General features: G+C 49.9%; 1 protein-coding gene and 1 pseudogene across 2 annotated transcripts; both read right to left on the bottom strand.

Annotated features, from left to right (window-relative positions):
* Positions 1-1,819: 1,819 nt before the first annotated feature.
* On the bottom strand, positions 1,820-25,508 carry Gsn (gelsolin). Of its 2 annotated transcripts, none has more exons than XM_090330550.1 (17): positions 25,324-25,508; positions 24,056-24,260; positions 23,794-23,948; positions 18,280-18,441; positions 15,998-16,147; positions 15,143-15,232; positions 14,790-14,922; positions 13,856-13,944; positions 13,497-13,712; positions 11,756-11,889; positions 8,930-9,020; positions 6,748-6,918; positions 6,167-6,341; positions 4,907-5,031; positions 4,670-4,747; positions 3,280-3,340; positions 1,820-2,240 (listed from the first exon to the last, which is right to left on the bottom strand). In XM_090330550.1, exons 1-17 carry the CDS (start codon positions 25,459-25,461, stop codon positions 2,071-2,073), a joined length of 2,343 nt encoding a protein of 780 aa, XP_090186676.1. In that variant the 5' UTR covers positions 25,462-25,508; the 3' UTR covers positions 1,820-2,070. The 2 variants fall into 2 exon arrangements, with proteins under 2 accessions (XP_090186676.1, XP_090186677.1); XM_090330551.1 differs by lacking the exon at positions 25,324-25,508 and adding an exon at positions 25,200-25,238.
* On the bottom strand, positions 17,425-17,544 carry LOC150065871 (U2 spliceosomal RNA; annotated as a pseudogene).
* Positions 25,509-26,193: the final 685 nt, after the last annotated feature.

The following is a 26,193-nucleotide window of genomic DNA, read 5'->3' as shown; positions in this document are numbered from 1 at the left end:
CACACTGGCTGTTCTTGGGGCACAATATCTTTCCCCTGGCACACCCTCTGCCTGACATGACCTTGCCTGTCCCCTAACTTCACTTGGAAAATTCCTTCCCCCACCCACCTATCCTCATCATTTCTGCGACAAAGCAGAATCTCTGGAGGGAGGGCCTCTGGGGGGGGATCGTGCTTTTAAAAAGTTCCCTCGAGGATTTCAGGGCTCAACCAGCTTTGGAAACAACAGTGTAAACACACATACACACATGCTTATGTACACATATACCACCACCACATAAATCTCACACATAAATCTCTGTTCTATAATTCCATCCCTAGAAGCTTCCATCCATACTATGGGAGAACCTGCGGGCAAGAATGTGGTGCAATCTGGAGGAAGGAGGGGAGCTCATGGGCTCTGTCATCCAGGCTCCCTTGGCTGGCGTGCAGCCTCCATGGAGAAAAGGTTTTGAAGCAGTTCACGGAAAGCCCCAAGAGGTCCTTTTGATGCCCTAAGCATAAGCAATGACTCAGACCCAGAGGATCACATGGGGCCCCAAGGAGTCTCTCTCTGATACCCCAAAGACTACAAACTTGGGCGCATCTAGGGTAGCTCGTAGGATGACAATTACAGAAAGCAGATTTCTCCAGACAGCTTGGTAGCAGATTGAACTTGGGAGAATCAGCAGTAGCAGAGGTATGGCTCAAGTGAGAGAGCACCATCCATGAGCAAAAAATGCCAAACAAGTATACTAGAGTTCAAGCTAGAGTTCAAGCTCCAGTATTGGCACAAATCAGAGAGGGTTAGGGACTAAGTTGTGTAGCTCAGAGGAAGAATGCTTGCCTACCAGGTTAATGATCCTGGGTTCGATCCCTAGTGCTGAGGGTAACAAAAAACACACAGCACTACCATACCATATTGTGTTTATTTTGTCAGTCATGGGGCTTGACCTGAGGACCTGGGCATTGTCCTGAGGGTCTGGGCATTGTCCCTGCGCTTCTTCTGAGATATCCCAGCTGGATGAAAAAGTACTAAAAAAGTTGAATGAGACAGGGTCACTGTTAAGACACCTAGAGAGCATAAACAAACAATAGGTTCTGAGAATTCTCCACTGTGGTTTTGACAGAGATACCTAAAGAGAGGAACATTTTATGGTTTGTCGTTCATTGGTTGTGCTGAATGTATGTTAGAGCAAGGATAACCGCAGATATCCTGCTTCTGGACTTGCTTGCTTGCTCAGCTAGCCAAAGAAACACAACAGACCTAGCCACCTATGAGTGCCTCTTTGCATTTTGTTTTGTTTTCCTTGATAATCCTACCCCATTTTGAGCTCAGGTCTATGCTTTTGCTTCCCAAACAGTAAAGTGCAGTTGCCGTGTGATTAAGAAAATCCCTTGCTGAATTTGGTGAGGGTCTTGGAGCCTCCTTCTGGATACCGCATCCTCGCCCAAGGCTAGCTCTCTACCATTTTGAGCCTCAGCATCACTTCCAATTTCCTCATTAGGAATTGGAGATAGGAGTTTCCTGCCTTGGCTGGCTTTGAACTGCAATCTTCAGACCTTGGCCTCCTGAGTAGCTGGGATTACAGGCAGGAGCCACCAGTGCCTGACTCACACCATTAAACTTAAAAAGACCATTTTGCCTTTGGCATGGGATTGATGAGAGTTGTGACTGTCTTTCCTGGACAACTGTACCTAGCCTGTGGATGTTCTTCAGCCATGAGCTTATCGGAGGCATCTCCCATGTCTCCTGAGTCTCCAGGGTCAGACACCGGACCTAGACTGATGAGGGCAGCGGGCGAGAGAGGCCATGGATCGAAGAAGCCACACTAGGAGAACACACTTCAAAAGGCTTTTTATTCGATGTCCTTTCCAAAGCACAGCAATTTCAGATGGTTTTATAAGAACCCTGAATTTTTGGTTACTATTTTTTAAAAAACACACACAGAAAACAAAACAAAACAAAACAAAAACCCCATACACACAAACATCCCAGCACTGCCCTGCTCACCACGACGTCTCTGGGGAGATGAACAGTTCCAAAGGCACTGACTGGTGATATTGGGGTGGGAGGGGTCCCTGCCCCTCCTCAGGCCGCTAGCTCAGCCAGGGCTCTATCCAATGGGTCTGTGGACCAGTACTGGTCGTCCCAGCCCAGGAACCAGCCCACGAAGGAGGGCGGCTCGAAGCCCTGTTTCACGATGGTGACGGGGGTCCTTCTGTCCCTGTTTGCAGGGTCCGTCTCGATATAGCGCTTAGCTGCAGACACAGACAGAAAGAAAAAGGACATGCTGGGTTTCTCACTGCATCTCTCACCAGGGAGAGGGCACTTCAGGACAGGAGGTGGGGGGGGGGGACTTTGATGTCACTGTTCTCAGGGCCCTATTCCTGCCTTGGACACCAGCTTCCCTTCCAGGCAACAACATCCACATGATTTCTCTACCATTCTGCCAGGAAGACCAGAAGGGACAGGGCTGAGGGTTTAGCTTCCTGTTTTGCAAAGCTCTCTCAACTCTTCACTGGAGTTTTCACTGGGTCAGCTCTACTCAACGACCTTGGCTCTGCTGTCTAACATGGAACCCTGGGCATCCTGGGAACTGGACATGGCAGTGTACCCATTTCTGTCTTTCCCCTGAGACACCCTGCAGGCTTTCTGAAGGAACCAATCTTTTTCACCACCTGCTGTGGTTTGAGAAATAGTGAGAACTCTGGGGAGAGTGATAAAGAAGAGGTAAGCCTTTGGAGAAGTCTTCTGGTCACTGAAGGAGACAGTGTAACCCCGCCCTTTCCTCTTGCTCTTTTTTCTAAGCCTGGCTATGGAGCAGATGGATATTTTTTTTCCTTCACACTACCCACCATGATATTTTGCTTCACCAGTAACCATAGATTGAAACCTCTATTTTTTTTCCTTTTTTTTCCTGCTGGGTCTGGGGCTTGAACCCTGGGCCCAGTGCTGTCCCTGAGCTTTTATGTTCAAGGCTAGCACTCTACCACTTGAGCCAGAGCTCCACTTCTAGACTTTTTTCTTTTTGGTGGTTTAGTGAAGATAGGAGTTTCACAGGGAGTTTTCTGCCCAGGCAGCCTCCTGAGTAAGTAGAATTACTGGTGCCTAGCTAAACCTTCTCTCTTTATAAGCTATAGTCTCAAGGTATTCATTAATGGAAAGCTGAGTAACACACCAGGCAGGTCTAAACGATAGAGGAAGAAATCCCTTCCTAGGTCACTAACTCCCAGACTAATACCAGAAGCTTCGCCCACCAACCCACAGCCAAAGTCCCACAGAGGCATCCGTCCTCACCGGAGGTCAAAGCTTCCATCTTTTCTTCTTCTTGAGAATCCTTTCCAACCCACACAAACACCTGGAGGTGAAATGAGAAATACTAAGTACATGAAAGCCACTGACCAAAGCACAGCCAGGGGAAAGGGTTCTGGGTACCAGACAGGACAAAGCCCAGAACTCCCTTTATAGCGCCCACAGACAGCGTCTGTGTGTGGAACACAAGTTGCAAAGTGATAGGCCACTAACATGCTTTGTTTTTCCAGTCTTGGGGCTTGAAGTTGGGAAATAGGTGTTGCCCCTGAGCTTCTTTGCTCAAGACTAGTAATGGCACTTGAGCCACAGCACCACTTCTGGCTTCTTCTGAGTATTTTATTGGAAATAAGCATCTCATGGACTTTTCTGCCCGGGCTGGCTTTGAATCATGATCTTCAGATCTCAGCCTTCTGAGTGGCTAGAATTACAGGTGTGAGTCACCACACCTGGCTTCCGTGACTCTTATCTCCAGTTAACCACCAGAAAACCGCAAGTGGCACTGTGGCTCAAGTAGTAGAGCACTAGCCTTGAACTGGAGAGCTCAGGGACAGCGCCAGGCCCAGAGTTCAAGCTCCATGACCAAAAAAAAAACAAAAACAAAAACACATACACACACCGAGTTGGAGATCTCCGAAGTTCAGGAGTCAACCCTTTAAAGATGTTTATTTGTTTAACACATGAATGGCAAACATTCCCCATTCATTTGTTCATTCATCAGTACACAAAGTATACAGTATGTAAGAAAGGTTATTGATATCCTGTGCTACTTACTCTAAAACACACACACATACACACACACACACACACACACACACACACACACACACACACACACCCCCTGTGAGGACCAGACAGTGGTGTCTGTTTCATTTATTCCTCTATCCAGAGCAAACAAACACTAGACACAACCAGGAGCTCTGTAACTACTCAATGAATGAGTGAATGAATGAATGAATGCCATCCCTCTACATTGAGTCCTCCTCAACAGTCTTCTGCAGGAGGTAAGAAAAGAGAGCTTAGGGCCTTCTCAGCCAGGAGAGGTACCTCCAGAGCTTCAGGTGACACAGGACAATTCACATCTGAGTGATGAGGGATTTAAAGCAAGTGTCCCCACTCCCCTGAGGACAGGGGCACAGACACAGGCCACCTGACACCTCATTCTCTGGCGTATTATGTGGTTCATGCTTCATCCCTCTCAGATTACAACTGAGGCAATGGAAGCTGAGCAAGCAGATTGACTTGCTGCAGGCCAATGGTTTTTCTGGCAACACCTCCTGGTGCCTCTTTTATTTACCTCCTTCTGGTGCCAGTCCACAGAGCCAGAAATCCAGCTTTCCCCATGGCCTGTGGCCCTTACCTTCTTTCCTTCACTCACCTGGTCCCAGGTGTCCAGAAGCATCACGTCGTCAGTAGCCAGGTCTTCTTGCATGAGCTCACCTGGGACCTCTTCGATCTGGGAAGAACAGTGCAAGATAAGGCAGCAGCTGCAGAACTGCTCTGCCACACATCCTCCAGACCATCTCCGCTGCCCCTGCTGGTCACTCCCCCTCCCCAGGGAGGAAGCCAGCTCCACAGCTGGGTGACAGAAGAGATGGGACTTCCACATACGTACCACGAAACGTCCAATCTTGTTGGAGCAGGCGAAGAGGCGAGGAGGATGGGCATCCATCTTCCTGTCCTTCAGCCGTGGGGATGTGCGATAGGCTGTCTTCCCGCCCAGAGCCTCCCAGAAGCTGTCTGTGGAGGGGAGGGGGGCACGAGAGTTCCAGTGGGGTGCCACGGCCCCCTAAAAGGTCTCTTCAGACCTGGGGACAAATCGTACCCAAGCCCATGAACTGTACTCATCCCTGGCGTCGTCAGACTCCTCAGGGATTGAGAGAAAAGGGCCTAAGAGACTGTGAAGATGATGAAAGGGAGGCCCAAAGAGGGTAGACTTGGCTGTAGACACCCAGCAAGGGACGGCCAGACTGCAGGACGGGGATAATTATCCTCTCTCAGTAAATGAGGAGCTCAGAGACATTAAGCAACAAACCTAAGGTCGCACAGCTAATAAGTGGTAAAAGACAGAATGCAAAATCTTTTCTAATTCCAAAATGCAAAATCTTTTCTACTTGATCCATTCTGTCCATGTGTGGTCATTTATGTTTCAATTCCTTATAAGTAAATACAATTAAAAGTCTGATTCCTGGACCGGGAGTTTGGCCTAGTGATTCCTCAGACTTTTTTTTTTTTTCCAGTCTGGAGGCTTGATCTCAGGGTGTGAGCACTGTCCTTGGGCTTTTTCAAGGCTAGAGCTCTACCACTTGAGCCACAGCACCATTTCCAGCTTTTTCTATGTACATGTGGTGCCGAGGAATTGAACCCCAGTCTGCGTGCATGCTAGGCAAGTACTCTACCACTAGAACAAACTCCCAGCCACAAAAGTCTGCTTCCTCATTTTACTGGTCGTGTTTCTCATGTTCAATCACCATCCCAAGTTCTCAAAGAAGCTTCTATTGGACAGACCTGCAACTGTCCTAAATGCTTTTTACCCTTTCTTCCATCAAACATCCCATAGAGGAGAAAGGGCTCAAAGACCCAATAGGAAAGACTAAGGACTGACTTAAGGAAGAATTCTATGATTGATGTACAGGAAACAGCACATTCTAAAAAGGAGACAGCTGCCACTCAGATGCTATTACCCCTGCCTTTAGTCTCTCAAGGCTTTCTAGCAAATGACGGCCTCTTCCAGCAAACCTTTAGACTGTCCGGCCAATGCCAAGCTCTCTTCTTCCTTTAACTCTGGAGACCCGCCCCTCACTGCCCACCCAGACTCCTATCCACAGGCACCAGGAGGGATGAGAAGATGGAAGCTGACCGCTACAGCGCCCACCTGGCTCGCTGCCCTCTGCCACCTGCACGGGCTGGGCCCGCAGCACTGTCAGGAGTTCTTGGGCGCCTTTCTTCTCCGCATCACTGGCTCCTGTGCCCACCCAGAGGTAGGCAGCCGAGGGGGTCTTCAGCACAAAAGCATCATTGGAGTTCAGGGCACCGGCTTTGGGCATTACCTGAGAAGGGAGGGTCCCCAATTCATCAGACCAAAAAAAAAGCCCCTAACCCCCCCCCCCGCCTCACAGCCCAGGAGACCCCAGAGCTGGGGCCACAGACTTTGGCCTGGTCCCCATTGAGTCTAGAATCCACTGGGATTAACCAAGGTAGATGACGGGAGATTCTGGGCTGAAGTGCCCAGGACTAAGGAAGGGCTTTAGACCACCCTGGAGAAAGCTGTCCAGGGAAATGCAGCAGGAAACAAGGGGAGTGGAGTCAGGCCTCATGTGTGTGTGTGGGGGGGGGAGAGTGTGGTTAGACTCTGGAAGGCAGTGCACTTCCTGCTATAGCCCCACTCAATCCCAGGTCCGGAGCACTGCCCACAGAGCCTGATAGGTTTCCCTAGGGTCCAGGATCTGGTGTTACCTCAACAGCCCTGGTGGCTCCTGAGCTGCTGGCGCGGACTTGGAAGAGGCGGGTACTGGCAGGGGCTGTCTGCCCACCATCCCGGGAAGTGCCACCCTTGTAGATGATCATGGGCTTCCCGCCAAACAGGCTCATGAGGTGGGCAGGCTCCTTGCCCTGGACCACACGACTCTAGCAGAGAGACAGGAGAGTGAGTCAGGGGCATCAGTTCTGGGTGGCACCAGGCCCACGCACCAAACAAGGCGATCCTTGATCCAGGAAGGCAGCACCAGGGACCCACTGCATGCAGGTGCAGGGCAGAGTAACCAGCCTTGCAGGAAGGTGACGCTGGGGCCTGGGGTCCCCTAGGTGTTGCCTCCACTGCTCTTCCATCTCTGATCACCCACCCAGCCTACTGAGGACTTCTGGTGCCATCCCTGAGTCTAGTCCAAGAACCTAGATAGCTCGTGTTGGCATCGATTCCCTTCAATGGAAGTCCGGGGACTGGTTGTGGACATTCTTCCAGAATGGTGGCCTGAAGCCCAGACATGAAGGCTGGGGGAGTGACACAAAGAGCCTTCTAGGTCTGGAGCCCCTCCCTCACTGGTGCCATGGGGAAGGGAGGGGTGAAAGCTGATCACATCCATCTGCTTCTGGCTCTGCCCTTCTCATTCACATCAGAGGCCTGGTCCTAGCCAGCTAAATCCAGTGACCAGCCATGGTTGGGTCAGAGGTCAGAGGTCAGATCCTAACCCAACTCTCATGGTGAGAACTTGGTGCCTGCCTCTGCAAAATGGAACCCAAATTGCTCCTGCCATCTCGGCCTCAGGGTGAGTGAGTTATCTCACTTAGTACTAGCACCCAGGTCAGCATGATTATCAGTATACCAGCTCACATACAGACCAGAGTCCTGCCCAGGCCAAGGGCAGCCAGAAACCCCTTTGCTGAGCTCAAATTCATCCATCAGTAAATTGCACACTTTCAGGCCAAAGTCAACATTCTCACCATCACTGCCCTGGGGTCTGTGGCCACTGAGCAGCATGGTAACAGGGTCTATAAATCCTCACTGTCTGAAGTGTTTACCCGCAGCTTCTGTCACTCCATTGTGCCTTTGTGACTCCACCTTAAGAAAGGACTTGTACCCCCACCCACGAGACTAGTTCCTGATGGTTTGATAGTGAAAGACACATGTATACGCTGTCCACTGTTCTGTTTACGTGCCTAAGTAGTGGTCATAGTAACAGGTCATAGAGGCGCTCATAACAACAGGTCATGCTATACCCTCACTCAAGGCTTGTTTACAGCACTGTCTAAGTTTCTATAATTTCACACTTGGTTTGTACCTGTACAAAAGAATTGTTAGGGACTTTCTACCCCTGAGCAAATAAGGATGTCGTTTTGCTTAAAAGTGGCCTTAAAAGGAAGCTCAGGACTGTACTTTTTGGCATATGTCTGCCCAGTATCGTGCCAGCTGGTAATAAAGACTTTCTTCTGACTATACTCTGTGTCTATGTGGTTTCTCCTGGTCTTCCCCACAACATGGCCTCTCTCCCTTCTCTCTCCCCATCCTGATACCCAACGTCCATCCAACTTTAGGCTTGTTGCACAGAACTCTTCCCTCTGCCTCATTCGTGCTTTCCTTCAATGCCTGGACAACTCCTATTCATGCGTTAGGCCCTACCTGCAGTCTCTTTAGGAAGAAGGGAGGTCTCCTAACCAAAATTAGATGCGACCTGGGGTTTATAACTCTCTATTTCACATACAATATGTAAAGGTGGAGCCTTCTGGGTCAAGCATGGCTCTAAATGCTTTACATATCAACGTAACATGTGCTCAATCCTGTAAGGGAAGGTACAGGAAGTATCCAGAGGTGAAGGCAGGATTCAAACCTAAGGAGGCTGCCTCCACATCCATCCTCCTCATCCATTGGCCATGCTGTCTGTCCTACTGCCCTGTCCCAAAGTGTGTCATCATTCCGTGGATGCCTGCATCGTAGTATGTGATCACACATGCTTGCTCAAGGTCTCTCCACTGACTGGAAAGCCCATCCGGGTCTCCATGGCTGTAGACATGATGTCTAGAACACTGGCAGCCCTGCATGTGGATGGACGGACAGATGGATGGATGGATGGATGGATGGATGGATGGATGGATGGATGGATAGATGGACAAGGCCCAAGCTGTAGCCACTCGACTGGCTCACCTGGACAGGGGTCCCTCCCAGCTCCTGATCCAGCTGAGCCATCAAGATGGCAGACGCAGCGACCTCATCCTGGGTAGACTGGGCGCCCTGCCTGGAAGAGGGAGTGAGACAATGCACTGAGGTTTGTATGGAGCCCAGAGTCTGAGAAACCACCATCTCCTTGATGCAATGGAGATGGAGATGGAGAGGCAGAGCTAGGAGTCAAACCAATGTCTCAGCTCGGCCTCCCGCCTTCTCACTTAGATCCCAGAACAGCAAACAGGTTTCCTCCATCCTAAATGGACCCTAAGGAGATTGGCTGGGTTATCCGGGCTTCCAGCCATGACAAGCGCTCAGATACACAAATCTGGATGTACCAAAGTAGCCAGGACATTTCTCTGCACAGAAAGGCAGAGAATAAGCTGAATGCCTGTGGCTCACACCTGTAATCCTAGTTACTCAGGAAGTTGAGATCTGAGGAGTGTGATTCACAGAGAGCTAGGAAAGGAAAGTATGAGACTCCTATCTCTGATTCATCATCAGAAAAGCCGGAAATGAAGCTGTGGCTCACTTGAGTGAAAGCACCAGCCTTGAGTGAAAAAAGGTATAAGGGACAGCACCAAGGCCTAGCATTGAAGCCACAGCTGGCACAACAAAAAGAAGAAGAAGGATTTTTATTATTTCAAAATCAAAATAATGTAAAAAATAAAAAACCCACAGGTACTATTCAGATGTAGAAGCTATATAGTAAAAGAAGAATTTTTTTTTTTAATTTTCAATGCTGGGGCTTGAATCCAAGCTCTTACATAAACTGGACAAGTGCTCAACTATTGAGCTACCTCCCCAGTCCTGAACACAGAGTTAAAGTATAACAAGACACCAGCGATAAACATACAAAAGCATGAAAACACAGTCCACTGGTATGAGTTTAGGAGATTCTCACGAGGACAGCGTGAGGAGTGATCTGCCACAAGCACTAACAAGGGAAATTAGCACTATCTATCAAAATGTCAAGTTCCTGAACTCTGACCTAATAATCCCTGGGAGTTGGGCCTGAAGGAACCTTCTCTAAACATTCAACATGTTTGTTTAAGGTTGTTAATCTCAGTGATGCCATAATGCGCAAAACCAGCATCAATCCAAGTATGTGCCAGTCGGAAACTTGTTAAATAAAGCACAACAAAGGAATGTGATACAGCTGCTAACAAACACTAAAACAAGGGAGTTGTCTACAGAATGATCTCAGCTGACATCCTGGAAGAACTCAGCTAAAACATAAAGGAGCAAGAAATGGGAGACTGGTGGCCCATGCGTATAATCCTAGCTACTCATAAGGCTTAAGACCTTTGAAGTGAATGCAAGCAGAGAAGCCCATGAGACTTCATCTCCAATTACCTAGCAAAATGCCAGACTAGAGATGTGGCTCAACTGGTAGTATTCCAATTGGGCAAGACCTTGAGGCCTTTAGTTCAAGCCCTAGTACCAACATAAAATAACTACATACAAACATACGTATACATACATGCATGCATACATGCAAACATATAGGAGAGATGGAGGGGGAAGAGGGGAAGGAAGGAAGGGCATAACTATAGTAAAGCATCTTTTGTGTAATCAAGGAAAAGAATTAGGGACAATGAGTCACACTGACTTGCATTTGCATATAGCTTTGCTGGAAGGACACACAGGAAGTCTTGAAAGTAGGTTTTTTTTTTTAATAATACTTGTTTATTGTATTGTGACTTGAGAATGTTTTTTTGAATTATAACCTGTTTTAGAAGAACTAAATATTTTTAATCAACATACCTAACAATTGCACACATCTGTGGGGCAGGAAAAATAATTTGTTTTAAAACCTATATAGGAGGCTGGGAGCATGTGGTAGAATGCTCACTTAGCATGCCTGAAGCCCTGGGTTTGATTCCTCTGTACCACATACACAGAAAAAGCCAGAAGTGGTGCTGTGGCTCAAGCAGCAGAGTGCTAGCCTTGAGCAAAAAGTGTTCAAGGACAGTGCCCAGGCCATGAGTTCAAGCCCCAGGACTGACAAAAAAAAAGAAGAAAAGAAAAAAGCTATATAGGAAGTGGATCTGTGGTTCAAGTGGTAGAACACCAGCCTTCAGAGAAAGAAAATTTAAGCTCAGGGTGGGTACCCAGGCCTTGAGTTCAAACTCCAGAACTGGCACAATAAAAGAAAAAAAAACTATACAGAGGGATACATTTGTTCAGTGCTTACTATGGGCTTTGTGGGAGATGTTCTATCGGTTTGCTGGTTTCTAACAGACCACCTCTCCCATAATGGACAGGTTGTATTTCTATACAAGGAGATTAAAAACTATCTGGAGAATGGAGGTAGAGGTAGGAGGATGGAGGATGGACAACTGAGGTTTAAGACCAAGCCTAGCAACAGGTAGTGACATCCTATGTCAAGAATAAGCTAGGTATAGTGCCCATGAATGCTTGTAATTCCTAATACTCAGGAGGCAGAGATAGAAAGATCACCCAGGGTGGACAGAGCAAAATTAGTGGAAGATGCTTGCTGAAAAAGAACTAAAGGCAAGGAGCAGCCTAGAAAGCACAAAGTTCAAAGCACAGTACTACCAGAGAAAGAAGGGGGTGGGGGAGGAGGAGGTGGAAAGCAAAGAGAAGAGGAAAGGAAAGGTCACTTAGAAAAGTCATAGTCACTGCCTATGAATGAGAACTGTTCCCAGCAGAGCGTAGCTGTCCCAACTCAGGCCCACACACTGATGGCCCCTAACTCCACCCTCTCTCTTCCCCTGACTGCCATGTTTCAGCCCAGCAAGGACCCCTGTGTCCCCCAACACACATCCAGGCCCAAGCCCTCACCAGTTGTAGATGATCTGTCCCTGGCGGCCACCATGGCGGTAGTTGTACAGAATGATGTAGCTGTCGCCGCCGTAGAACTGCCCGTATGTGGCGGGGTCCACGGCCACTTTGTTGGAACCTTCGATTCTCCAGATCTGCCAGGGCAGGGCCAGGGTCAGACACTGCCCACCACCCCCTGCCCACCCCAGCCAGCCAGAAACCACAGCATGGCAAGACTGCTGAGACACCAGGATAAGCTTTGCGTAGGCCGTTCCATTTGAGCTCAGGCTGGTCTCCTCACTGGTCTCCCTACTATGCCAGGCCCTGTGGAACCATTTTCTTATCTTCATCACATGAAGTGGGCAGGAGCGGCCTTCCCTGTGCCCACCCCATCCCTCCCCTCCCCTCACCTTGTCGCCATTGGCAAACTTCCCCAATTACAGGGCCCCTCGGAGGCCCTGTAATTCATACCATGCCCTGGCCAGCTCTGCACCCTCTCCCCGGGGCAGGGGAGGGGGAGGGAGAATCCTGATGAATGCAACCCAACTCAGGACTCCATCCACTTAGAGGTGACCTGGGACTACTTGGTTTATCCATGTGGTTAGGTTTAGAGAACCCTGCTGGGGCTCTGCCGAGCTGAAGTGTGTTACAAGTGGACAAGTGGCTCTGTGGCACCACCTGGTGGTAACATGGAGACATTGCCTCCTTAGATGTCACAACACCTCAGCATCTGGCATCTTTTAAGGATTAGACTTTGTTTTCTGGTGAGAAAGTTAAGGCTCGGCCATGTTCAGTGGATTGCCCAGGTCACACAGCCAGCCTACCAGGGATCCGCAGCTTTCCTCCATCCTTCCTCACCCAGCACAGGGATGAATAAAAATGAATGATGGCACCAATGACAAAAACAGTAATACACGAGCTGGAGGCCTGGCTCAAGTGGTAGAGCACCTGCTTAGTAGCATGAGGCCCTGAGTACAGGTAAATCAGCAGCAGGTGAAAAGCCAACAGCATTGTCATTCTTCCCATCAGAAGGGCAGACACCTCCTAACCCCATCTCTGGCTCTTCCCAGGGCCTTCCTAGTACCAAGAGCATCTCCTTCTCTCCCCTAAGACATCACAGCCACCTCTGACTACCTTCATTGCCTCCCTCCAACCCAGATTCACAGTGAGTTTCTAAAGTACACATAGGAGCCTGTCTTGCTACTACAGGGCAAACCTTTGGTAGCACCCATTGGCTAAGTGTTCAAGTACCTCACACCCTTGGGACATGGCCATTCCCTGAGGATGCTCTCAACACCAGCCTTGGGGATAGCATGGTCTTTCCCAAATAGCAGTCCTGCTTAGAACGTCTCCTCTTCTCTAGCAGCAAACTCCTATTCCTATGATGATACCCAACCCCAAGTGCCCCTGTCTCTATATCAACCATCCCAACTCTCTCACTCCCACTGTCCTATGTTCCCATCATCTCTTGGCTTCTCTCCCACCTCCACTTAACTATAGGCTGGAAAAGCGCACTATGGCTCTGTTACCTCCCTTCCTATTCCTCAGGGGAGTAGGAATGCTTAACTTAGGACCAGGAAGTAAGTAGGTGTTCAAAACACATTGAGTGTTTAAAAAAGAAGTTCACCCAGAATCTCATCTATCAAAGCAGCAGTGGAACCTGAGAGAGAAACAGCCTCTGGGAGTAGAGATTGTACGGGGCCCAGGGGGTGTCTGGGACCAAGTAGCCAGGACAGAGTCCGGCCCTCAGGCCCAAGGCTACCTGTTTCTGGCCTGTGCCGTCGTCATCCATGCCATGCTGGGCGGCCATGGCGGTAGAGGTGTGTAGGGTGGCAGCGTCGAAGGGCACACGCTTCACATTGGCGATGTGGCTGGAGAGATAGGCCAAGCCCGGGCCGTCTGTCTGGTCTGGGTCCCTCCAGTTCTTAAAGAACTGCTTGAACAGCGGGGTCTCCCCGCCCTCGGGCAGGACTGAAACCTGCGAAGGAAGTGGGGGGGTGGGGAGGGCATGATGGACCTAGATGACCCACAAGGGGGCCTGAGGGGAGCCTGGAGTGCCGGGCCCACATGCAACCCTCCCTCCGGGCCCAGCCTTCCCCTGCCCTGGCCTCCATGTCGCACCTGGGTCTGCCGGGGATAGTTCATCTTGGAGATGAAGTCCGACGCTGTTTTGAGGGCAGCTTTCCTCTCCTCCATGTTAGCCTGCTTACCTGGGGGTCACCAGACAGCACCTCAGCAGAGCTGCAGGCGCCTGACTGGCATTGTGGCTGATGACAGCAATAACCATAACCAGTGTGTGCCTTTACTGAGCATGTACTTCGTGCTCAGAATATCTGCAGATTTCATCCACACACTGCACTCGAGGGATAAAGGTGGTGGTGACCAGGGTACATACAAGGTGGCAGAGGGCTCTGGGGATTGCCCAAGGCCATACAGCAGCTGGGAAGCTACCATCCAGATCCTGCCCGTGGACTCAGAAGCCTGCACACTGCAGAAGCTGAGGGGCTCCTCCCCACAGTACTGGGCGAGCTCTTGGCACACCTGCCAGTGCCCAGATGTCTTGTGCCACTGGTTCAAGCGACCAGCATATACAAACTGTACCAGCCTCACTGCACGTGCTTGATAGCGCTCCCCACCCCATCATCTTTCCAGAACCCATCTCAGAGCATCCTGGAAGGATCTTCATGATCCCCTCACAACACCTCCAGGATCGAGGCAACACGTGGACCAATATTTTTCCAAGAGTCTCCCATAAATATTCTACAAGCACCAGGTGTGGTGGCAGACACCTGTAGTCCCAGCTACTTGAGAGGCAAAGGTAGAAGGATGCTAGTGAGAAGTGGGCCCTGGCAAAAGCGTGAAACCCTGCCTGAACAAACAAGCTTTAAAAAGCAAAGGGGCTGGAGGCTTTCCTCCAGTGGTACAGCACTTGCCTAGCAAGTTCGAGGCCCTGAGTTAAGTTCTCAGTACTGGTGGTGGTGGTGTTTGTTCAAGCTGCCTGCTACTCTTTCCTCCCCCAGCACTCCAGCAGGGACCTCTACTCCACTCTCACTACCTTTCCACACGAAGATCTTCCCATCCCTGCCGTGGTCCAGGATGAAGCAGTCCTCAGACCTCAGGGCCCCCTGGGCAAAGGGGTTCTCATCCGCCACCAGCGACACGGACATGCTTCCTGCGCCATTGGAGACCTGAGAGGACATGGGAGAGGGAGCACTGGAGTGATCCAGAGGAATGGGGGGGGGAGAGAAGGGGAGGGAAGGAGAGGGGAGGGGAGGGGAGGAAGGTAATGGGAGTCCCTGGCACCCACGGGACAAGGAAAAGCGAAGCCCTCCCTTCAGTCATCCTGAGCCCCACAGGTGAGGACAGGCTGGGGAGGCGGGGCCGTCCTGCCCAGGCCCAGAGGCTCACCTTGTACAGCTTGGCCAGCTTGCGGTTGGTGGCATCCTCCTTGGCGGTGTCCTCCGAGCCTTCAGGCAGAACTGGCTTGGGGCCCAACACCTGCAGGAGGTGGGGAGGTGGGAGAGAAGGGGGTGGTAGGCAAGCAGCAGCGTCTTCAAGGAGCTTCCTGTCAGGCCTCCCCTCCCTGCCTCCTGTCCCCGGGACTGTCCTTCACAAGGACCTCTGCCTGGTACCACAGCTGAGCCTGGCTCTCCCGCAGGCCTCGCTGGTGTCACCCTGCAGCTCACAGCCATCACTAGATCTGCCTTCACGTCTCCACACTAGGCAGGCATGTCTGATCTTACCAGCCCAGCTGCTCGGGCCCAGGTTCCTCTCCTCCATAAAATCACCCCACTGTTCCTTCCTGAACAACAGATCTAGAAGCACCCATCCCCACCCTCTGCAGGCAAATGGGAGGCTGGTGATGGCTGAGTATGGGTCTCCTCCTTTTCCTTTTCCTCCTCTTCCCAGTTTGCCTCAGTGGACTCATCTTCAGAGCACAATGGCTGACAGTCCCATCATCCCATGGCTCCATAGACAAATCCATCACAAACGGTCAGAAAAGGGGCTGGACTTCAGCTAGTCCCAAGGGCCGCTGGGAGATCCTCAGAGCTCAAACTCCCAGCATGCACCTGGGGTCCTCACTGGGCTCTGGGAGCAAGTCTGGGAGTCCTCAGGGCAGCTGGTCTCCTCACTGATCTCCCTACTATGCCAGGCCCTGTGGAACCATTTTCTTATCTTCATCACATGAAGCGGGCAGGAGCGGCCTTCCCTGTGCCCACCCCATCCCTCCCCTCCCCTCGCCTCGTCGCCATTGGCAGGCACCTGCAACATCTCCTGAGGCTCGGCACCTTCCTCAGATACGTGAACCTGGGCCCGGCCACTCCGCTCGTTGTCTCGAATCCCCTTGGACACCTGTGTGGCCTTCAGTCTTTCAAATCGGTTGCTTTTGGAACCACACCACTGGTAGATGTTCTGTAAGACAGACAAAGGGAAGGCATGCCCCAGCCTTCTGACATGCCCTGCCCGGCGTATGCCAAGGAGGAGGCTGGGAGGGGGGCACAGTCACCAGGGTCTGTGCTCACCCACACAGGCATTACCAAGTGTAGTAAATGTGACCCATCCATCAGGGTACAGGGCTATATATGTCTGGGGGTATGTATTATTTTTCCCCACATTGTAACTTCATCTAGTTTGTGTCATCAAAAAATATTGAGTACTGCTGTGTGTCTGTCCCCTCCAAAAGCCATGGTGAAGTCCGGGTGTCACTTTGGCTGTGGTGGGAGGAACTTTCACAGGGTCAGGTCACGAGAGGAGCTGAGGCCTTGCTTGCGGGAGGGGGTTGATTCTGTCCAAAGCAGGCTGTTACAAAGTAAGGCTGCCCCTTGGGTGTTGTGGCTTTTACACATGTGTCTCTGCTCCCCCTTTCTACTTCTGCCATGTGATGAGGCGTCACAAGGCCCTCACCAGACACAGCAATCAGATCTTGGATCACCTGGACTCCAGAACTCTAAGCTAAATGAACTTGGTTGGTTGGAGACACCTGCCAGTGGGAAGGTAACTTGGTACCAGCACTTTGGAAAGCCACCTGGCCATAGGTAGTAAAACTCAGTCTTCCTTTACCTAACAGCCAGCAATCCCACTCTAAGGGTGCAGATCTGACAGAGCTGAAGCACAGTCTACCTAGAGACTGTGGAAGGTTACCCTGAGGGGACCAAACCAGAGCCCACCCCAGGCACCCACTGGCAACAAAACAATAAAATTTAAAAAATCAGGTGCATGTTAGGAAGTCAGACCTACAAGTCAAGGCAGGAAGGTGGATGCATCTGAGGAATTCTAAGAGGATGCAAACACGAAAGGGCAAGTGTTTGGGTACATGAGAGGTTAGAAGCAGGCAAAGCAAATCTGTGTTGTTGATACCTTTCTGGATAATGGCCTAACTGGGGAGGCACAGAGACTGGGGGGGTAATAAGGACTGCTGCTGGTGTCTTTTCACTTTTTTCCTTGATTTCCAGGGAAGCTAGGAGGAGTGTTCCATCCTTCCTAGAAGTACACCCCTACCAAGCCTATGCCAGCCGTGGATGGAATAAGCTTCCATTCCATCTCCTGGATTCAAAGCTCTATTTAATATAGAGCTTATATAACATAATCATATTTTAATATCACTAAGTTATACAATTTATACATAATATGCAGATAGATTTACATAATACATTTATATCGTATATGCATGTAATATATAGTGGAAATATATAATATCAGAATATTTATAATTATATATTCACGTGTCTTCCAATGAAGGACACATTTAGATATTAAACAGGCAAGAACAGATATTACACTTGATCTTAGCCAAAAGGCCGAGAAGGGGTAAGTGACGGACGCTCTGTTTCTTGTTCCAGTGTTATGTGCCAGGGTTTGCTCTGCAATCAGTAGAGTGTACACTCGAGATCATGCTGAAGCCAGGCCTGATGGTGTACATCTGTAATCCAGTGCTGGGAAGGCTGACACAGGAGGACTGTGAGTCTGTGGGCCAGCCTGGGCTACATAGTGAGTTCAAGGCAGGGGTAGGCTACATCAGAGTGAGATCTTGTCTCATTAAAGAAAAAAAAAAGAAAAGGGGGAAGAGAGGGAGAGCTTACACTAAATCAGCATGAACAGTATACAGTGATCCTCTGTGCACATGAGTTGGGGGTGAAATGCTAGCCATGGCATTTTCAGGTTGGAGCTCACAGGGGACCTGTAAGGCATGTGTGTTACAAAGCATCACTCACCTATGTATCAGTCAGGTATTATCGCATACAGGTACATGACAATACATGTGCAACATGCACATGTGGGTCTCCACCTGCCTGTGTGGGTACTGATCACAGCACACACTATACATGTTAGCACCTGCCAGGCCACAGCCTACAGGGTTTTCCCACATCCGTGTAATTAGAAAGGTACCCAAGCAGAAGAGGGCAGGGCCAGGGAGGTTACATGCTCATCAAGCCTCAGTTCACTATGCAGGGAGGTGGACTTCAGATCTGTGGTTTGTCCCACCCCTGTCTACACATGTGCTCACTGGTGTGTCAGACCCGTGGCAAAGGGAAGGCAGGACTCACATTGCCCATGTCCAGGATGAAGCAATCGCCATTGTTGAAGCTATCCCAGGACACAGGCACTTCGGTGGCACGGACCACACGCCGCCCTTTGACCTGGAAGAGTTTCTGCACCACCACCTCATTGGGTACCACGTGCTTGAACCCTGAGGCCACACCTCCTTCCTGTTGGGTCAAGGGAAGAGCATTAGTTCAGCTATAGAGGAAGGGCACAGCACAGATGAGTGGCCTTCCAGCAACACAGAGATAGATGACCAGTCACAAGCCTGACCATTCCAATTATCTGGTTTAAGGCTGGAACACCCTTATCACCAGTATAGGAAGGGAATCTGAGGTTCAGAAAAGGAACAATGTTTTCAAAGGAGGTACAGCTAGGAAGGATTACATTCCCTACTGAGTGAATCCCACAAAATTACATTATCTACTCAAAAGTGGGCCCAGGAGCCACATTCCTGGATCAAAGAACTGCAAACATTTCTCTTTCAAAATCAGCATTCTTCAAGGGATGTTCTGTGATTTCCTAGGCTTCTATTTAATTTTTTTCCTCACGATATTCCTCAGATCACAAAGGCTCAATGACTATGGACATGTGATCATATAAAATTATGTTTATCAAAATGAACTCCAAGAAATAGGAACAGGAGGCTTTTTGTTACTTTGGTTTTTTTCCTCTCCTCAGTTGCTGTTTTTTTTTTTTTATTTCTGCACCTTTTGTCTTGTAAGTCTATGTAAGTTTATCTGTTTGGGAAGCATAGAAATGATGTTGAAAATGAACCATACAAGTATTGGGGGAGAGGGGTCTGGAGGGAAAAAACAGAGAGACTGAGGGAAGGGGGACATTGTTCAAAAAGAAATGTATTCACTACCTGGCCTGTGTAACTATAAACCCTCTGTACATCAGCTTTACAATTAAAAAAAAAATATATATATATATATATTCCTCAGGGTTACATGATCAAAATGTAGAGAATACCAGGACTTGAACTCAGTACCTGGCTCGTTGTTACTGAAGGTTTTGTTGTTGTTACTGTTATGTTTTGTTTTTGTTCAAGGCTAGCACTCTACCACTCGATCCACAGACTTTCTCGCCTGAGTTGGCTTTGAACTGTGATCCTCAGATCTTAGCCTCCTGGGTTGCTAGGACCACAGGCCTATTAGTTATTAGTGTCCGGCAGCTTGCTTTTTCTGATACAGCATCAGCTTGTCTTATTGATCAAGAACCACTTTTACAATCATATCCTGCCTCGATGATCATATCCTGCCTTGAGCTCCAGTGATGGGCAAACCTGACTTTTGAGAAACCATTGGCTAGAGGCTGAGCGCCCCCTGGTGTCCCTTCTTGGTATGACCACAAAACTTCTCTATAGTTTCCTTAACTGAGTGGGGCAGCCAAGAGCAAAGCTGCCTGTATCTTCTGTCAGGGGCCCTTGGGTCAGGGACCTCAGTGTGGAGTAGGGATGCAGGTTTATGGCTGAATATTTTATTATTTAGAAATAGAAACTTACAAAAGAAAAATGGTTGTTTTTAAGTCACTAATATCTGCTCTCAGAGCTGGGAATGTGGTCTAGTGGTTTAATTCCTGGGTACCACATACCCAGAAAAGGCTGTAAGTGGTGCTGTGGCTCAAGTGGTAGAGTGCTGGCCTTGAGAAAGCCAAAGAAAAGTACCCAGGCCCTGAGTTCAAGCCACAGGACTGGCAAAAAAAAAATCTTTGCTCTCAGAATTCTTCCCTTAGAAATTTTTTATTCTTGTCCTTTATTCTCTTCCTTTAGCTATAAAATAAATAAGTAAATGAATAAACTCATTCTTGTAATAATAAAAGAACACTTGGTGGTCAGAGTTTGGCCTAGTAGTAGAGTGCTTGCCTAGCATGCACAAAAACTTGTTCAATTCCTCAGTACCACATACACATAAGAAAAATCCAGAAATGTGGCCAGGAATTTGACCTAGTGGTACAGTGCTTGCCTAGCATGCACGAAGACCAGGGTTTAATTCCTTGGTACCACACATATAGAAAAAAAAAAGCTGGAAGTGGTGCTGTGGCTCAAGTGGTAGAGCTCTAGCCTTGAGAAAGCCCAAGGACAGTGCTTAGGCCCCGAGTTTAAGGCTCAAGATTGGCAAAAACAATACTTGGCTCATGCTTGTAATCCTAGCTTCTCAGGAGGCTGAGATCTGAGGATCTTGTCTCGAAGCAAGTCTGAAGGACAGGAAAGTTCATGAGACTATTACCTCCAATTAACCATCAAAAAACAGGAAGTAGAGGTGTGGCTCGAGTGGCAGAGCACCAGCCACGAGTGAAAAAGCTAAGGGACAGTACCTAAGCCCTGAGTTGAAGAAAGGAAAGGAGGATCGAAGGAAGGAAGGGAGCCAGGAAGGGAGGAAGGGACGGAAGGAGGGAAGGAGAGAAGGAAATGCATAAATAAGTGAATGAGGGGAAGGAAGGAGGAAAGAAAAAAGAACAGAAAGAAGTGGGAAGGAGGGAGAAGGAAAGAAAGGAAGGGAGGGAGGATGGGAGAAAGGAAGGAAGGAAGGGAGGAAATGAGAGAAAAGGTTCCCATGACTGAGTTTCCAATTATCCTTTAGGCCAGGGGCTCCTAGAACTATACCAGGCACAGATTCTATCTGAACAAAGAGTTTCAAATAACCCAACCCCGGGGGTCCCGCAGAGTCTGTGGGAAGGTGGAAGGGAGGGGCTTCCAGAGGGACAAGAAGATGAAGGGATTCTGAACCAACTCAGGGTCTTAAGATGTTAGGGGTAGAGTCCCAGAACAAGAAGGTAGACCCCAAACCAGAGGCTTCCTAGCGGCTCCTGACCTCCTCCTGCCCCTTCTCACACTCTAGGGTCAGTCGTGGCTCCCAGGAAGAGGCTTTCACAGGAACAAGTCTTGCATAACAAGCCCTGCTCCTCCGGATCTATAATTGATGAGGACACCAGGGATGAGAGCCTTGGGCTGGGCCTGCCAAGTGCGGGGGCAGCCAGAGGACTCGCCGAAGGTGGTAAACAGGACTGGCCTTCAACTTCACCTTCCACCAGAAGCCAGTACCTCTCAGGCCTAAAGTCTCAAATCTGGGTTCTGATGGAGTGGGATCTCTCTAGGACCCTCCTCTCTTCCCAGTCACCCTCAAGGACGTCAATGAAAATCACCTTGGGCAGAGGAGGAAATGCTAGACGTAATCTGAGCTAAAGTGGGAAGTTCAGGGGACCCTGAAATGTCTACTCTGAGTCAGCCCTGAGCTGGACTCTTCACATCTGAGTTTGATTCCCAGTTCTGTCACTTGCTAGCTGTGTGGCCTTGGGCAATTTGATTAACCTCACAATAAATAAGACCTTATTGACAAAATGGTGCCACCACTAGAAGGTGCCACACAGAGTGAAATGAATCTGGCGAGTAAAATACTTGGGAGAGCTGGCTATCGTCCCAGGTACTCAGGAGGCTGAGATCTGAGGATCACAGTTCAAAGCCAATCCAGAGGCAGAAAAAAAGGCCATGAGACTCTTATCTCCAATTAGCCATCAAAAAGCCAGAAGTGGTTCAAGTGGTAGAATGCTAGCCTTGAGTGAAAAAGCCAAGCAAGAACCTGAAGCCCTAAGTTCAAGATCTGGTACTAGCACACACACACAACTATGTTCCTGACATAGTTAAAGTACTGTATTTGATGTTAAGAACCTCTGACTGGCTGACTTAGAGAAGGGAGTTCACTCCCACTGAGTCTCAGCCTGTGATGAGAATTAATTATGGTCTACTATCAAGGACGCCCTGTGTGGTAGTGATTTTTTTTTTTGGCCAGTCCTGGGGCTCGAACTCAGGAACTGGGCACCGTCTTTGAGCTTTCTTTTCTATTTATTTATTTTATTTTATTTTTTTGTGGGTCATAAGGCTTGAACTCTGGTCCTGGGCACTGTCCCAGTGCTCTTCAGTTCAAGGCTACTATCCTATCCCTTGAGCCAAGCCCCACTTTCCCTTTTCTAGTGATTAATTGAAGATAAGAGTCTTACAGTCTTTAGTGCCCTGGCTGGCTTTGAACCTTGATCCTCAGAGCTCAGCCTCCTGAGTAGCTTAGATTACAGGCATGAGACACCATGCTCAGCTGCCCATGAGCTTTCTTAAGGCTAGCACTCTAGCACTTTAGCCACAGCACACACTACACACTAAAGTCTCACAGGCATGAGAAAGAATGGCCTTAGCATCTGTGTCCTGATGTGGCTCGAATCTAAGTACACTTCCACTCCTGTCCTTGAAGTTAGGAAAAGGCCTGGCTCCCCACCTACCCACCTCTCCTTCTGCAGCTCACAGGCAGAGCTGTGTCACTCAGCAGCAGGGAGATCACACATTCCCAGGGTAGATGCCAAGGAAGCCAGGCCAGGTTGCCAAACCCAGGCCACACCCTGCTTTTGCTATCTGAGTCGCATGAATATTCACCCAGCATTCAATCTCTGCTTCACCAGAGAAAGACAAAGCCACTGCCCCCTAGACACAGAGGACCCTAGAGACAGAGAGGAGCAACGACCTCTCTCCAAACATACAGCATACAGGTGAATACGCAAGGCTTTGATCCCACACTAGCACCCAGCCAGGAGAGGCCACGGGGGCTTCATGGGAAGAATGAAGAAAAAAAAAAACAAGGAAGAACCTAGCTTTGCAAATCCAAGCCTTCCTGGGCCCTAAGAAACTAAGTTGCACATGAAGCATTTCTCAGCTGTCCCTTTAGCAAAGGCTCCCTGTCCCTGCAAGGCAGGTACAACTGGCTCTCCAGGAACCAAGGCAGGCTCTCAGGGATGTCAAATCACTGGTAAGTCTGGGGGTCATGCAGCACATTAGAGTACAGCTACGTGGGCCTCCCAGAATGGCTTTGCACAGCCTCCCCTGGCTAGGGGCCTAGAGAAAGAAGTCTGTCTTGGCCCCACTCCTAAGAGTTCAAGTTCAAGCGGGAGTCTAGTGAGCAGAAAGAGAAATGTGACTAAGAACATCTTAACAGCTAGGCACTGGAGGCTCATGGCTGTAATACTAGTTACTCAGGAGGTCTGAGATCTGAGGATGGTGGTTCGAAGCCAATCAAGGCAAGGAAGTCTATGAGTGGTGCTATGGTTCAAGTGATAGAACACTAGCCTTAAGTTCAGGCCCAGAATTTAAGCCCCAGTGCCAGCAAATAAAAGAGAGAATCTTATCAAGCACCTAACCCAGGACCCTCTGTTGGCAAAACCCTAGGAACTACAGAGTACAGGTAAAAGAATTAGTTTCCATTAATGGCCTAAGAACTTGCTGGAGGTCAAGGAAGATAACCCCATGAAGTTTTACCGGAAACTTGCTTTTCCCCAGAAGCTTAGAGACAGAGGCTGATTTATCCAAGATCATACTGTTAGGAAGAATTCAAAATTCAAACCCAGGGCCAGTTGACTCTAAAGCCTACCTCTAGCCTGTCCATCCATCATTCCACAAGGTCAGAAGAGCAGTGGACCTGAGCCCTGCCACTAGAGCATATGTCCTGGCCACTCAAGCAAGGTGAAGCCCAACTCACCTTGTACTTCAGGCCAGACTTGAAGTAGCCAAGGAAGGTGGCAGACTCGAAACCCTGGACCTCACGATGCTGTACAGCCCGACCATTCAGATAGTCATCCAACTGCACAGTAAAGATGGCGGCTGCCCCACTCTCATCCTGGCTGCACTTTGCACCTAGACACATCAGACAAGCATGAGCCTGGCTTCCGGAAGGTGCTTTCAAGTCCCAGGAAAAAGAGGAAGCCTGACACTGGGGCAAGGGCTGGACAGGACCGCCTTACCCAGCCAGTAATGGAGATCGTACTGCAGATTCCCATTTCTCAGCTGCACTGTCTTCAAGATGACATAGGCGTCGCCTGTGAAGAAGTCTCCATAGAGGTTGGGGGGCACAGGTACCAGATCAAACTTCTCCACACGCCAGATCTGCAGGCCGGGCTCCTTCCCTGCCTTGAGAAACTCGGGGTGTTCCACCACCATGCTGCCAGGCTGGGGAGAGAGGCACAGAGGCTCAGCAGACACAGAAGTCCTGGCAGGAAGAGATTCCAGGCATGAGGGAGGTCAAGCTCCAGCACCAAGAGCCTCTCACTTGGGCCTCCAGTTGTCCCCATGGCCAAGGCAAGTGGACCCCTTTCTGAAACTTAGCAGGCTGTGGGAAATCAAAGACCAAAGAAGGCGAGGGTCCAACCTAAGGTCCCATGGCCTATTTGCTTCTGAGGATGGGAACATGGCTCGTGCCATCACTTGCCAGGAAGGGACTGTTGAGCCCAAGTGGCCTCCTGCACTGTCTGCCTCCTCCCTCTTGCCCTCCCCCAGGAGCCCCCCACCACATATCCCATTTCTTGGGAAGGATGGAGAGGACGCAGCCTTGCATCTGCAGGAGCCTGTTGGAGAGGCAGTGGTCGAGGATGGGGAAAGGTTGTTTGTTAGGCGTGCATGGCGGCTGGAGACAGGCAGGATGGTTAGGTTGGAGCCAGCCGGAGGGGAGAAACCAGCAGGTTCAGGTCACTCAGGCTGGAATAGAGACTTGATGGGAGCAAAAAAATCAGATGGGAGAAATCAGAGGTGGGGTAGACAGGGAGGAAAGCTCAGGCAGAAAGAGGAAGAGGAGAACGAGCAAAGAGGAGAATAAGAGCCAAATGATAATAAACAGGGTTGAACTGCAAGAAAGAGGGCAGGGACTATAAGAGAAAGAGAGTATATTAAATGAGAGCAACTAGAAGAGATCACAAGAAGAGAGAGGCGCCGTGGAGGCCCATCAGGAGAAGTTAGACAAGGAAAAGAAGTCAGGCTGCAGGGATGAGAAAGAAACCAGAAGGAGAAGTCTCTCCAAAGTGAGGTTAGCTGGAAGGGAGGGAAACAGCCATGGTCCCCCGTCCTCCCCGCCCCTCCCCTGGCCAGAGCCCAGAAGCAGCCAGAGATACTTACAAAGCAACAAAACAGTTTTTCCATTCTAGACCTGAATTACTCCCTTTTTCCTAGCGCTGTATCTGCAAGAACTTACAATAGAGAGTTACTCCGGGAGCCCCTGGGGACCCCTCTGGGCACTCACCCGAGTCTGGGTCCCCCTCCCCTGGGGTGCTGAGGCCGGGGCTGTTCCCCGCGACGCAGTGGCCGCCAGGGCGGGTGGCGACAGCGCGCACAGAGCCAGGACCAGCGCACCCAGCAGCGCCGAGCCGTGCAGAGCCATGGCAGCGACAGTGCAATGTCAGACCTGGTCGCAGCCTCAAGTCCTCAGGCCCCAGACCTTAAGTAGCCATCCGCCCCAATCCGCCCACACCGGGACCGCCCCGCCGGGAGGGTGCAGGGCCGGGCTGTGCCCGGATCACTGCAGGGGGGAGGGGGGGGTAGGCGGGGATCTGTCCGGATCTTGGAGACAGCTGGGTTCCCATTGGGAACGACAGGGCGCGGTCTCTAATGCCACTGGGCCAAGACCCAGCACTGAGCCTAACGTACTGCAGGAGCTATCAGGGCTGGCTAAATGGAGCCAAGAAAGGACGGGGATCCCAGCTCCTTCTCTACCTTTGTGAGCCAGGCAAACCTCCTCTGCGTTCAGCCCCTCAGCAGGCCAGCAAATACTCATAGAAGTAGCAGGACACTTTCGGGAAGCAGAGCCCACGTTCTTCAATGGCCTGAATCCACAGTAGCTTTGTAACTTCAGACACGCCCAGATCTAGGCAGAACTCTCACCCAGGCAGCTAAACCTCAGAGACAGGTACCAGGGCTCATGTCTGTAATCCTAGCTACACAGCAGGCTGAGATCTGGAAATGAGAGCTCCAAACTAGCCCAGTTCTATCCTCCAGCTCCTCACAGACTTGGTTCTCTTTCGTGCCAGTACTGGAACTTGAACTCAGTGCCTGAGCACTGTCCCTTAGCTTTTTCATTGAAGGCTGATGCTCTACCACTTGAACCACAGCTCTA

Source organism: Megascapheus bottae, chromosome 3 (genome assembly GCF_031878675.1).
Source record: "Megascapheus bottae isolate mThoBot1 chromosome 3, mThoBot2.hap1, whole genome shotgun sequence".
NCBI classification, from domain to species: Eukaryota; Metazoa; Chordata; class Mammalia; order Rodentia; family Geomyidae; genus Megascapheus; species Megascapheus bottae.
This window is presented reverse-complemented; position numbering and strand designations above follow the sequence as displayed.

Bases quoted from the DNA above. Each gene is read 5' to 3' on its own strand.
- Gsn (XM_090330550.1), bottom strand. From the start codon at position 25,461: ATGGCTCTGCACGGCTCGGCGCTGCTGGGTGCGCTGGTCCTGGCTCTG. The intron at 5,032-6,166 runs GTGGGCGCTGTA...TCCCCTCCACAG, and splicing joins GGCAGAGGGCAGCGAGCCAG to ACAGCTTCTGGGAGGCTCTG. The intron at 3,341-4,669 runs GTGAGTGAAGGA...TTTCACCTCCAG, and splicing joins TTCTGGACACCTGGGACCAG to GTGTTTGTGTGGGTTGGAAA.